Source organism: Oryzias latipes, chromosome 9 (genome assembly GCF_053564925.1).
Source record: "Oryzias latipes strain Hd-rR chromosome 9, Olatipes_Hd-rR_3.1".
Lineage (NCBI taxonomy): Eukaryota > Metazoa > Chordata > Actinopteri > Beloniformes > Adrianichthyidae > Oryzias > Oryzias latipes.
Window position 1 is genome coordinate 18,733,386 of NC_136245.1, and position 14,115 is coordinate 18,747,500.

At 37.7% G+C, this 14,115-nt stretch overlaps 1 protein-coding gene and 1 long non-coding RNA gene across 6 annotated transcripts in view; one reads left to right on the forward strand and one right to left on the reverse strand.

The window, feature by feature from the left end:
* Nucleotides 1-338: 338 nt before the first annotated feature.
* The window catches only part of mctp1a (multiple C2 domains, transmembrane 1a), a 140,344-nt gene continuing 126,567 nt past the window's right edge, over nucleotides 339-14,115 (forward strand). For 4 of the 5 annotated variants that reach the window (XM_020706012.3, XM_004072648.5, XM_078952867.1 and 1 more), the window contains exon 1: nucleotides 595-1,263. In XM_020706012.3, coding sequence (XP_020561671.1) covers nucleotides 727-1,263 — 537 coding nt within the window. In that variant the 5' untranslated portion in view covers nucleotides 595-726. Of the gene's footprint in view, nucleotides 1,264-14,115 lie in introns of all 5 variants that reach the window. The other variant, XM_078952866.1, reaches the window with a different exon arrangement.
* Nucleotides 12,611-14,115, reverse strand: part of LOC101168873 (uncharacterized) — a 1,956-nt gene continuing 451 nt past the window's right edge. The window contains exon 2 of the long non-coding RNA XR_013658155.1: nucleotides 12,611-13,649. This is a non-coding gene — a long non-coding RNA (uncharacterized LOC101168873). The remainder of the gene's footprint in view (nucleotides 13,650-14,115) is intronic.

Consider the following 14,115-nt stretch of genomic DNA (forward strand, 5'->3'; position numbering starts at 1 on the left):
CGTGGGTGATAACACTTACCCAGGCTTGACCTATTTGGTAGGGAAAACACATCCAGACATGGTTGCAGTGGAGGAGCATGCATGTAAAGAATATTTACATCCTTTCAGAAAGGTCGACTGAAGTTCCATCAAAAACGTGGCTTCAGGATGGAATCCAGGAGTGCACAAACAAACACATGTGGTTCACGCAGTGACATGGGGCTGACAAGGGAGCCACTGCTGAATCATGCACGTCTCCACAAGGCACTAGGCTTTTTTTTTATTACGCAATATCTTGCATGCAGAGCCAAGTGAAGGGGTTGGCCAGAGGGAGGCGCGGTGCGCATTTCGTCATTCATTTGAGTATGAAACAATCGGTAGGGAAGTTTGACTTATCTCCTCCAGTTTAACTCGCAGACTTTAAACCATGCATAAAGATCTTCTCAGGAAATTCCACAGAAACCTTTTAGTTTGCGTTAACGTTGGATTTGAGGTATATTAAAACTTTGACAGAAATATTTAATTTTCTTTATAGAAATTGTTTTTACAGCTTCTGCAAGTAGGCTTTCTGAAAGGTGGTTTGTAAGATTGACACCCCCTTTCACCATCACTCTGCGCGTCTCCGTCTTGGCGCTCTAAGCGGATCATCAGAAGGGGGGCACGCAGGCATCATCAGCCACCCGACTGTGACATCCGCGCACCGGAAAGAAGAGGGTTCTCAGGCTGGCTGGCTGCTGCACAGGAACCATGGAGCAAAAATCAGCCAAAGCAGACGAAACCAGTCGGGGACACGAGTCTCTGTCCTACCAGCGGAGAATGTGGAAAAATTTCCAAGGGAAGACCAAACCATGGCTCAGCCCGAAACTGGGCTCGGAGCGTCGCGGTGCTGGAGGTGCGGATGGGAGTAAAAAGGAATCTGGGTTATGGATGTTTAAGAGAAAAAAGAAACCGTTGGACCGGGTCTTTTCGTCGTCCCAGCCGAACCTTCGCTGCTCCACTCCTGCACTATTTGAAGGGGATACATGCGTGGGAAGCCCCGCAGGTGATGGGATGCTGAACTCGGACGGTCAGCCTCTGACACAGACTCTGGGCACTGCGTCTGGAGCCGCCGGGAGCAAACCGGAGCTAACGGCCCACGGGAGCCCCAAACTCCCCGTGTTCCAGCTGATGCTGCACCAACAGAAAAGCTCCTCTCTCGAGTCGGCGTGCTTTGAGAAGCTGGTGATGGATCCGATCACCGGGATGTCAGAAGAGGAGCAGCTGCGTAAAAACGCAAGCGATTCTGTGAGTAAAGAGCAGCATCAGACACATCTGACAGCTGAAACAGTAAGAGCACGTCACACATTATAATCGTAACACAACCCCGTGGACAAGACTCCTTTGATTAGTATTTTTGGTTAGGGGACAAGTTTCACGTCAGGCTGCAGCGTCGTGTGACAGTCAGTGGGACATCTGAACGGTATTCCAGCCTAGAGGTTTCTTCACTTTTTCTCATGAAGCTTAGGATTCAGTTATCAGATGGCTAAAACTGCTACAACCACTACTCACTGGCAAGAAACTGCAAGGTCAAAATGTGCAGTGTTTTTTCTTTTCACAATGTCTCGCATCATTGAGAACTCCAAAAAGCTCCCTTCAATCACTCAACGGCCACCAGCATCGCTGTTCCAGTTTGCACAGTCCATCTGTCATGTGCCCTTGCCTGGAGACCGTGACTGAACGCATGGTCAATGTTTAATCACACTTTCATAAAAAGTTGCCATTGTGCATCACATATTTGCAGCCAATCTGCAGCTGGAGTATTGTCTGAGTGCTGAGTCAGGGGTTTCCAAAAGAATCAAAGAGATAATTGGTCTGTTTGGAAGGGCACATTCAAGGAAACAACCTGCAGGGGGAAAAAAATGACATGATATGAACCTTAACCCTTGTACTATCCTAGGGCACTTTAACATTGGGAGTGGGGTCATCTAGACCCCACTAGACAGTGCGCTGAACATTTTTTCTTCAATGATTTTTGATCTTCCCTGGTGTCCATGGATTACATGAAATCCTCTCCACCTTTATCCACCTGTGTCATGGTAGGAATAACACAACACTGCACAAAGGTTAATGCCATCCTCCTACTCACTTTGCTTGCAGCAAAACATGCTGCTGTGGAAATGTTCTCATCCGGCCAGGTCATGTAATCACAGAAAGTGGATTTTAAAGGTTCATCAAAGACCCTACTCATTTGAACACTGTTAGTTCAGTTAATTCCAATGCTTAAGACCCACTCTGATGAAAATGTTGTTTTTGTTTTTTTTCAATATGTTCTTATGACATTTTTTTCAGGATGGATGAAGAATAAAATTGCATTACTTAGTATTTCTTTATTTAAATCATTGTGAATCAGGAGAACACGGAAAAAATCAGTTGGAAAAAGCTTGTAGGTGCATAGAAAGCTATATCTGAAGGCCACAAGCTCCCTGCTCCACACTGTTCTGATGCATCCACAACAAAATTACATAGGTTTTCCTTATTCTAAAAAATGAAATCCTTTTTTAAAAGTTTGCCTAAAAATTGAATCAGTGAATTTAATAGGGGCCCAAGTCCACAATTTTTCAAATTAGAGATTTTATATGTTTTATGGTCTTCAATGGAAAAGCTATCTGATTAAGTGCAAAAAAAAATCCCATGTCTGTTGTAATGTATTGACTATGCTTGACATTTAAAATGCATTAACCCTTGTGCTATCTTATATATATAGATATAGGTGGAAAGATTTCATGTAATCCATGGACACCAGTGAAGATCACAAATCATTGAAGAAAAAAGGTTCAGAGCTCTGTCTAGTGGGTCTAGATGACCCAACTCCCAATGTCAAAGTGCCTATGATAGCCTAAGGGTTACGTGCAAGAGGGGCCAAATTCCTGGACTTGGGCCTCTCTTGCATGGGTTTAGCTTTATCCCATAGATGGCAGCACTAGTTTTCCAAAATGGCAGCGCCCCTGTTTAATTCAAGAAGGGCCCAAGTCCAGAGACTTTAGTTTGCTAGTCCTCTGAAATCATGAAAGTGAGGTGCTTCATATTATAGCATTTATAAGCTATGAACTGATGCTAAATCTGGGTAAAGTATTAATCATTTGGTGTAGCCTCCTTTTAAGCTATGCAATTAAAATCATTACCTGGAAAAACAAACCTCTTGGACTTGGGCCCTTATTGAATTCACCGATTCAATTGCATAATCATAATTAAAAGACCATGGGAACGATTTTTACCATATTAAAGTTGTTCTTTGTGAGAGACTGCTAGAACTTCAAAGAGAAACTTCACTGGAGCTTTTTTATGGTATATACTGCTGAATTTATTTTTAATTAAATTGATCCAATCTTTTGAGCCCCATTCAGACTTCTGTCTCAGGTGATTTAACATGTGCTAAGCAGAAGCTGGTAAAACTTTGCAAAGTCTCTAAGTGCAGATGAAAAGGTATATCAGCAGATCTGGTCTGTTATATCACACAGTTGCATTATATGGATAGATGCCAACCTTAACTTGAGCTTTTTGCCATCATAAGCATTTTTCCTCTTGATGCCTTACTAAAACTTTTTTATTGGTTATTTGATTTTAAACCTTTAGTGAATTTAATCATGGAAAACCTGTAAAACTACTAAAAAACAGCAAATATTGCACTATTTATAACATGCAGTATATAACACACTGTAGGTTTGGTAAAAATATACACAAAAGACAACTCAGGCAAGCATTTCCTTTAAACGCAGAGTATATAAAACTTAATTTTTCATTGTTCAAACTCTAAAAAAAAAGAAAAATATTTGATTATAATGCCGCTGATCTGTATTATGCCTCTATAATTTTACCTTAATCTCATTAAAGAAATTAGGTAATATAAGGATTTGAAAAATAGAGAGTTTACCATTTGATTTAAAAGTCAGTGATGGTGTGGACTTTTGTCCAAGTTCTGGAATCAATTTCATTAATGATTCTGCTCAAGGAAATGGCTTACAGTTGTGTTGGAAGTGGAGAAATATGACAGGAAGAATTTACAGTAGAACTAACTAAATAAATAAATAATCCCTTTTAACATCCAAAAACAACTCCTTAACTAAAACTATAACTAACCAAATGAAAGAATGACATAACACGTAGATAATGTAAGCTCTGATTTAGTTGGCTTTTTCTGTATATCTTTAACTAAGAAACCTCTGTCTCATTTATAAAAAAAAAAAGGTTTTAATCTTAAGTAATTTGAAGCAGCGTTATCATGGAAGCAGGCTGTCTTGATTCTGCAACTACTAAGAATTGCTAATAAATCGTGTGTTTTCTGCTGAGTCAGTGCACAAAAATACTTACTGCGCATCCAAATTAAAATAGAAGTTAATTTAATTAAAAATGTACAGATAGATTCTGTATAAATTGATACAAATTGGAGTGTTATAAATGTTTTCTATTTTGGTATTTCTAAGTTTGCTACTAATTTTCTACAGTTTTAAATGATAATTATTGACGGTATAATAACATAGTATTTAGTTTATTGATTTTGCATGACTCTCATGTGAATTGCTACGAGTTTAGTCTGACATATATGAGTTGTACAGGAGCAGAATGTATCCAGTACAGATCACCTGCTGCCATTTTAACTTGGTGGCATTTTCAAATAGTTTGTAAAAGACAACTGTTGGTGGAAACGCATAGAAGTTAAGTAATAAACAAACAACAAAATAAACCTCTAAAAAAACTTACTACAATTCAAGATTGGTTTCTCCACATACAGGAATGATCTTTGTGTGTAAAAAAAACAACAAAAAAACTATTTTTATTGTAGAAGTATAGGTTCAAACCCCCTCAAACCTATTTAGTGGTAGCTTCAGTAAGCAAATACAGGAAATATTGAAAAGATTCCTGTCACTGTGAGCACATAGTTCATAAAGTGGGAATGAAAGTTTCCCAACTTTGAGATTGAGCAGAAATTAGAGATAATTGAAGGTCTCAATATATTTGTCTTGTAGCTGTAATTGAATTCGTACTTTAAAAAGAGTGCAGAGGTACGATGTTGTGTCCTGCTATGTGGGCTTGATCTTGTAGCTCTTGTTCAGTTTGGATAAATGTATTTTCAAAGCTAAGTCATGTTGGGAGGAAATATAAAATAAAAGAAAGTGCAGAACCTGCTAATTATAGGAGAACTGTAGGACAAACTTTTCTCAGATAATTGAAGTTGATCTATTGTAATACTTTCATTTAAACACTCCCACAAAAAGGCTTCTGATAACAAAATGAGTTCTTTGTTGGAAAATGGTGTATTAGTAACTAATCTTTTCTTTCTCTTTAAATGGTACCATATTTGGCAAAGAACAATTGTTTGTGGGACTAGACAAACAATTGTTATATTTATAATGAATAAATGTTTTTTTTAAATTGATATTTTAAGAACTGTCTTTGTGAAAAGCTACATAAAGCATGAGGTTATACATTTAAAGCAGAAATTGTAAAGAGAACATAAATAAATTCAGGCATAATCTGAATTTTCTTTACTTTGTCTAAGGTTTTGCAGCCATTAAATAACTGGACATCCATTAATCCGATGTGGGTTTAAATGTTGCTGTTCCACTGGCCACAAATTTGTTAGATGTTTTGATGGTAAAGAACGGAGGGACAGTCTCTTTTCTCTGTTCATGATCTCGTTTAGCTCAAACGGAGCATCTTAAGGTTTAATCATTCAGCACATTGCAAAGTAGGTTATCCTGTCAGAGATGCTATTCAGTCCAATAAATTCCATGTAAAATGCAAGCAGTGGGATTTCTGTTCTAGCAGTCTCTCACATATGATGAACTGTAATGTTTGGAAGGGATGCACCAGTGTGTGACGACATCAATCTGCTTCTGGACAAGCTCATTCTCCTCTGAACCTCCTCAGGCCATATGGTTGAACTACAGACTGAAAACAGAGTACAACTGAATTTATAGTTATGTATGAAATTCAGATTGTTTGTCTTTTCTGTGAGAATCAGTACCTTTTTTGGCGAAATTTTCTTTTGTTGTGTTCTGTTTCCCCCCTTATAACTGCATACCTGATCCAGGCTTTCAGTCACTCAGCTTTTTCTGTCTGTATCAATTACAGTTAGTTTTCTTAATGGCCCATTCTGATGAAAAATGTGTTTTGGTGTTTTCAACATGTTCTTGTAGCATTTTTCTGATGATGGGGGATATATATATATATATATATATATATATATATATATATATATATATATATATATATATATATATATATATATCCCCCATCATATATACAGTATATATATATAAAGAAAATTAAGAATTAAATTGCATTTCGGAGTATTTCTTTATTCAAATTGTAATGAATCAGGAGCAGACAAAAAATGCAGTTTTAAAAAGCTTGTAAGGATGACCTGGAAGCTACTACGGCAAGCCCCAGGCTCCCTGCTCCGCTCCAGTCTGATGCATCCATCTGTAGACAAATAGATCCATGAACATCTTTGTTATCCTCATCTGAGCTGGCATCTGGTTCAAAACTGTACAACTGGATAGCTCCAGTATTGCTGACCATTTTTGTTGTAACAGTAATGTTAGGTTGGGGTTGTGAGGGACTGCAAACTAGTGGGAGAAAGAGTAAACAGATGGACGATGGGAAGGGGACAAGCTATACGCCTACAGTCCTGCCCACAACTCAGAGGCGAATCTCTAATGAACTACTGCCGCTCTGCAGGAACTATGTCCTAGAAAACGGCATAATCATAATTAAAAGACCACTGGGAACACTGGAGCTCAAGATGATTGAAATGGGACTTTGACTTCATTGTTTTCTGTTTGGCCAACTTTTGTAACACCCCTATTTTTCTCTTATGAGTCACAAGTTCACTCTGCTAAATGTTAATTATTTCTGCCATATTTAAAGTTCAAAGTTCTTGGGACAAACCCAGTCTCCTTCTTTTTGGGTCCACCACCACATATCCTGACATTCACTGCCTTTGAGTGTAAACTATGTTTTTAGCATGTGGAAGACAGAGAATCACACTGTCTTTCTGAGTAGCAGCTCTCCTGCTTTTTGGTTCAGCTTCTCTACTTGTTAAAGCTCTGGAAGACATTGCTGTTTATCAGGTGTTCTAATTTGGAGGTAAATAGTTTTGCGCATTTTCAACGTATGTAATTTCGGTCTTTCGTGATACATGCCTGATATACGTAATTCGTAAGTGTCCGTCAAGGGTATTGGCCAACGGGTTTTTGAACAAATTCGGTTTTGAGCAGTTCAAAATTTTCAGTTTAGAATTATGCAGTTTACACATATTTTATGTAGTTTATACACAATTATTATGTAAATCTTATATAATTGTGCATGATTTTTGTAAGACGCATCTGAAATTTGTGGCTTTCCACGACCGTTTCATGTATGTCTAATGGACTTTTTATGCATGTACCATCGATGTACTGTAACTTTTATATTGTGTTTACGACGGCCATATCATGTTTAAGCCAGTGTTTTTCAACCTTTTTTGAGCCACGGCACACTTTAACCTTGACAAAAATCCCGCGGCACACCAGCGTCCCAAAAAAAAAAAAAAAAAGCAGAAACTCATAGTCTGTATTGATCTACAGCCCCCCCCCCCCGGCAATCTGACGTGCATTTTTGCGATAATTGTGGCAGAAAAAGCAGGAAGTTGCAGATGTTTTTCTAAAAGATGTAATAAAAGTTAAGTTACATACAAACTGTATGTTCGTTGTGTTTTCAAGACGTGTAACAAGGACGACTCATTGTACGCTGAGGCGCTGTCCCTTTCAAGCCATTGCATCATGGGAGATGTAGTGCGAAAACTGAGAAAAAACGGCAGAAAGACTAGCGTCTCTGAGCTTCATGGTTTTGTTCACTTGTTCTACGGTGTGATACCGGATTCTGTGGAAAGCTACACCGCTAAAGACGAGCTTTAGATGGTGTTTTTGTTGGAACTGAGAAAGTTATGAGCTAAATTGGAACAAGGAAGTGAAGACTTCAAACACTTCTGATTGGTCAGACTGATGACATGTGATTAAGCCTTCAAGAATGATTGGTGGAGTCGTGGAGACAGTAAAAGCTGCGGGACTTTTCAGAAAACAGTTATAGCTGCAGCTAAATCGCGTTACCGTCATTCTTATCAAAATGTCTTTAATAGAATCAAATAAAGAAAAAAGTATTTTATGATATTTTATATTCCTAACTACTCAGTGTTTTATCAGGACCTGTTTGGATGAACAAAGAGCTGATTTCCTGGAGATGGTAATTGTTTTGAGATCAGTGAATGAGGGCAATTTTCCACGGCACACTAGTGTGCCGCGGCACACTGGTTGAAAAACACTGGTTTAAGCTACGTAATTGACGGATGAATCACTAATGAATTGCACACAAACAGTGCAATAATCACGCACGGTTCATGTTCTACGTTGATTTACGTGTTCATTGCAGGTTTTATTTCATGTAAAGACCAAAACTTTTCACAGTTTTCCCCACGTATATTCACGTATGACCAATTTTCATCCGTGCCATATGTGCAAAATGTACGTCCTGGCTGTGTGACACGGACTTAAGCAAATGATACAATATTGCATTGAATAATTAAGGATGCTGCGACCTGTCAAGAGTGTACACCGCTTTCAGGGATAGGCTCCAGCAGCCTCGTGACCCTGTAAGGGATAAAACGTGTTCAGAAAATGGATGGATGGATAAATAAGGACGCACTCAATTCTCTGCAAATGTTTTTTGGATAACATAATACACAATTCAAAGTAAAGCTGTAGTATATTTTAGTACTAATGGTAGCTTCTAGGCCAGAAGAATTTGAGCCTGTAGTGTTGGTGTCAGTGGGGACATCAGTGAACCAAATAAAATTAGATCTCCTTTTCCGTTCTATCGTCACCTCTCTCCTTGAGGGATATCTTTACCTGCATTTGTCTCCTTGGCATATCTCCTTCTTTCCTCTGATCCTGTCTGCCCTGACATTTTCGGAGGACAAATCCCCCACATATCCCTTTTCTGTAAGAACAGCCTGTGTGGTACAAGATGAGAAGTCTGCCCAGCTTCTGTGTTTCCCTCCAGCATTGTTCTCTACCATCTCAGCCAATTTCATCACATACTCTGTTGCTCCCAAGCTAATGCACACGAGGTGCCTGCATACACACACATCAGGACTTTTAATACGAGTATGTCAGGAAGGGGGACTGCCTTTTTAAGTGGCTGCTTTATTTTGAGGGAAGTGACTTGTAATGATGGTATAACCCAAAATAAACTCCTTTTATCTTTCTTACACGCAGTGATTCACTGTATTCACAAGGCAAACCAGGCTTTTCTTTTTACCCGTGGAATGAAGGAGGAGGTATAAATTGCTCTGTCTTCAGATGGAGCCAAATAATTCACTTTCCAATGCAACCGCCCTCATCGATCAATCATGGGTGGGCTGAGTAAGACAAAACTATAGCTCAGTGGTGAGAAGGGAACATTTGTGCAGCAAAGGGTTCCAAATTACAGTTGAAATTCTGCAATGAGATGCCACACAGGATTTATTTATTGTTAGGTTGGTTTCAGCAGAAACCTAAAGATAATTAGCAGAGCTATTTTACAGTTTTGTAGGTTGACACTATTAAAAATCTTAGTAACCTCAATAACAATTTAAGGGAGAAAAAGAGATGCACAGGATGAAAAGATGGATAAATGCAGGCAGAGAAAAAGACAACAATGTAACACAGGTGGACCTGTGGCTGCAAGCTGCAGGATGTTTTTCCTGCTCCTCATGCTAATCAAACATTTGCAACTCATTGCAGGTCCCACTTCCTTAGTGGTGAGTGGATATTGAAAATGTGCAAATGAGCATTCATATCATAGTCTAGGCACTGTCATTATTTACTGAGACGAAGGTTAAGGATCTCTGTGAAGGTTCTTATTTCTCAGGACAATTTTCCCAAGGTTCTCTGGATAATTGGGGTTCTTTACAGAAAGCTTTTTGGATCTTTTAAACTCTCTGTAGTCATATGAGCTCTCATGTTATTGAATAATAAACAGCACAGTCAGAATGAATAAAAACAGGATTATATTATTATTATAAAGTAAATGTTTAAAATAGGTCTAACGATTCATCTCAATGATTTGATTTATATCATAATTTGTGGTTGTCGTTCCAATTTAAAGTCGATATTAGTTCATTTTGAATGTTTTGATTCATTGACCTAAAATTGATCCAGCATATTTTTAACTAAAAATTCAAATCATGTGACTAAGAGAGAAATACATGTTTACTGAACAGTGCAGGAGAAGTTTTCCAGATTCTTTGTATTTCTTACAAGATAATCAGTTATAATCAATCAATTAATGGCAAATCCATTAACATTTTAGTTTCATAAAGTTCATCTCACTGTTGTTTTTCCACATGAAAATAATACAAACAGAACATTATTAGAACACTCTATCAAACTGTATGTTCACATGTCTTTGCAGAATTCAAATTATTTCCATTGGACTGTAATGATGGTTTGATCCTTTTTTGCTGTCATCACGTTTGTAGTCCGCTGTGACTTGGCTGTTTTTGCATTATAGTTAAATAAATCTACCGTGTCTCAATCCAAATAGTGTTTTCCATTATTTATCATCTATTATAATAGTTCTATTTTTGGAATATAAATCAGTTCATCAATTAAGTTACAGCCCTAATATTTAAATACCAATCATTAATTTTTAATTTCTTTCATAATGTTCAGTCATTTATTTTCGTCCAGCATGGTGAAGATTAAAAACAGACAAAACTGCAATGGAGGGGCAGACAGATGATAGTGTTTACAGTCTCTTACCTGTTGGGAGAAAATCCCAGCAGATTTTGTAACATTGCCATCCTGGTCTGTGGCAAACAGTCATCATTGTTGATGCTGTTTGAAACACTTGTTTGAAACACTTGTGGGAAATTACAAAATCTCTTTGTTTTTTAAAGCATGTTGCAGGTTTGAATCAGATAATAATGAAAGTGACTAAAGTGACGGAAAAAAAAGACTACTGATCTGTCCCGTTTGAAAGAGAGATTTAGGGTTTTGTCTTGCTGGATGTAGACTGGAAAAAGGATTTCATCTTTCAGAGACTGAGTTTTGGTTATTTTTTCTGCCTTTGCTGTTTTTTTGTGACAAAACTCCCACGTGACATAGGATATGAGTCAACACATCTTCAGTTATTATAGAATACATTAGATGTTTTTTCTGACTTGGGCGAATGCTGTCTATAGTCGACTATTAATGAACCACACATTGTCCAAACCTTATTTTTCTTAAAAGCTGTGTCTCTCAACATATGCTGTAACTTACGGCAAAGGAGATAGACCAAAGAGAACATAAACAGCATTATTCTAAGAGCTCAACAGAATCTCTGCATTTCAATAGGTGTGGAAGTTCTTAAACCACACTGTGAGACAACAGATATTTGTGAAATAATTGCAGTTTTTCTGAACTGACAGAGAAAACTGGCAGTTTCCATTATTAGAAATTTTTTTGTCAGTGATTTTCCTTGATGCATCCCAGAAGTAACTTAGTGCCACCTACTGGAGCATAACTGATATGGATTCCCACAGAGATCAGAAAATGACACCCTAATAAACTTTGTGCTAACCAGCTAAATAACCAGTTAAATAACTGGACTTGATTCAGTTGTTTACTAAAATACAACCTCTTATTGTACAGGCTTACAAAAACAAGTGTTAAAAAATATTAATTTCTGAGTTTTCTTTGTTTTAATTTCAGTTCCTTAAATGTTTCTGAAGTGACATTTAAATTTACAGTTGACTCTAATCTTGATTCTGCAACAGTGTGTTGCTAAAGGGTAAAAAAACGCAGGTAGGTTTTTCGTTTTATCATGGCTTTTGTTAAGGGAAATGTTTGTATTTACAACAGCGATCGCAGGGTGGTCATTCTTTCTTTGTTGACTAAAGTAATCTATTGAAAACTTTGTAAGTGTAAAACAGAAGGACAAAATGAATGTAACTGATTTATATACTACACATGAATAGTCAAGTAAATACAATATTTATCAAAGTAAATTTACTACATTTCTAAAATCTGACAAAAGAAAAATTGACAAACCTGGCAAGGGAAGATTCTAGTTCCTAATTTTGTCATTTTCGAAAGTTCCGATGAATTTCCGTTGCTTTAATAACAAAGGGTAGTAAAGATGAAAACAATTATTTACATGTTGGGAAGGGCGGCACAGTGGCACAGTGGTTAGCACCCAGGCCTCCCAGCAAGAAGGCCCTGGTTGTGTGCAGTTTGTATCTTCTCCCTGTGCATGTGTGGGATTTCTCAATCACTGGGGCTTCCTTCCACAGTCCAAAAGCTTTCTTCAAGGGTTAATTGGTGTCTCTAAATTGTCTCTTTGTGTGTGTGACTCTGACTTCACCCAACAACAGCTGGGTTGGTTCCAGTGACCCTGAAAGATTTAGCTGGTTCTGAAGATGGAGGCAGATGGATGGAGGTATCTGGAAACCTCAATTTGTCGTGAGATTGTTTTCCCTCCTAGATCTCTCATGTGAGTAATAATAATAAAAAGAAATTCTCAGCTTCCTCACAACTTTTCTGAAGAAAGACAGAAGGGAGTAGGAACTTATTTGGGGGAAAACACAAAGCACAGTTTTGTACTTTATTTCCTTAAAAACAAACATCAAGCAAAGAAAAACTTGTTTCTGATTTAAATGTCTCAAACAAAGTTTTACATTTTATAAAGTATCAAGAAAACTTAAAGTTTGCAAATTTGAGTCTCAGTCCTCTTCTAGTTTCTGCCACTTATAAGATGTTTGAAAATCAAAAAAGTTACAGAGCTTTCTCCTTATTTTCTTCACGCTCCTCTCCTGTCCAGCTGCCGAACTTTGCTTTGTTTCTTTCTTTAATTCATTGTCAGCTGACCCTTTCTGGTCTCGAGTATTCCTTTTTTCACGTCTTTTGACTTTCGGAAAGCTTCCTTTGAATTCCTGCTGATCCATCCATTTCTTCCACTGTGCCTCCATCAGCAAAGCCTCGGTGTCTTTTATGTTGCTGGCATCAACTCCTTCCCCTGTGCTTTTTGGAATATTGGTCATGAATATTCTGTTGGATGGGCTCCTCTTGTTCTTTTCTTCTGTATATTCCTTCATTAGGCTGGTTTCATACTCCACAGAATCAAAGGATGAACAGCTGTTTTTCTTAGTCCCACTTGCAGCCTGAAAGCCGTCAAGAGTCCCACTGGGGACCTGTTTGTCCTGTTCATCCCAGTTTTCACAGTCACTGGAGTCACTACCACTGTAAGCATCAAAGGAAAGCTTTAAGAAATAATCAGTCTGATGGTGTGTTAATTTCTTGAGTATTTGGTTGGTCTCATCTTCCGTTTCCGATGAGCTACCGCTCAGAGTCGGTTCATCATCTTCTGCATTGGTGGTCTCCATGCAGTCATGCTTTTTTTTCAGCAGACATATGTCTGCCAGCCTCTTCTCCATGAGCAGCATGTCATGCTGGAGACTTTCTTTCACTTCTTTCAGCTGCTCTCTAAACTCAGCTGCCATCTCCTTTTTTAGCTCCTTGGGCATCAGAAGAATTGCGGCAGTCATTTCTGAGAATTGCTCCTCAAATTCTTTGTTCACCATTCTTCTTGACGATCAACACAAACCAGAACCTCCTAAATGCTGTTTGGTCCTGAGAATACAGATCAAAGCCACATGAAAAGTCCATGACTGAAGATAAGTAAAATTAAATTTCTAATTAAAACCAAGAATGATCCATTAGCAGAACACACTTTGACTAAACTATGTTATAAAAGTAGTATTTGAATATGAAATAAACTTCCTTTGAAGTTTTTTAAGGATTTACCTCAATAAACCCATAGTTTAAATCTGGATGTAGTAAATGATCTATTGTTTTGGTGCTAAAAATAGATTACTGTGGGTACAGATTTACAAAGGTAAGTAAAAAACGTGCAAAATATTTTTAAATCTATTTTTGCTTGATGTGATTTGATGTTTTAAATCCTCACAACCAATTTTTAAAATTTGTGATCCAACAGACCCCAAATTTTATTCATTACTGTGAAGGTTTGTACGTTTATTTTCTATTTCCGTCTTAATACTCATAGACAAAAGTGGTTTTCTTTTCTTTTCAAATA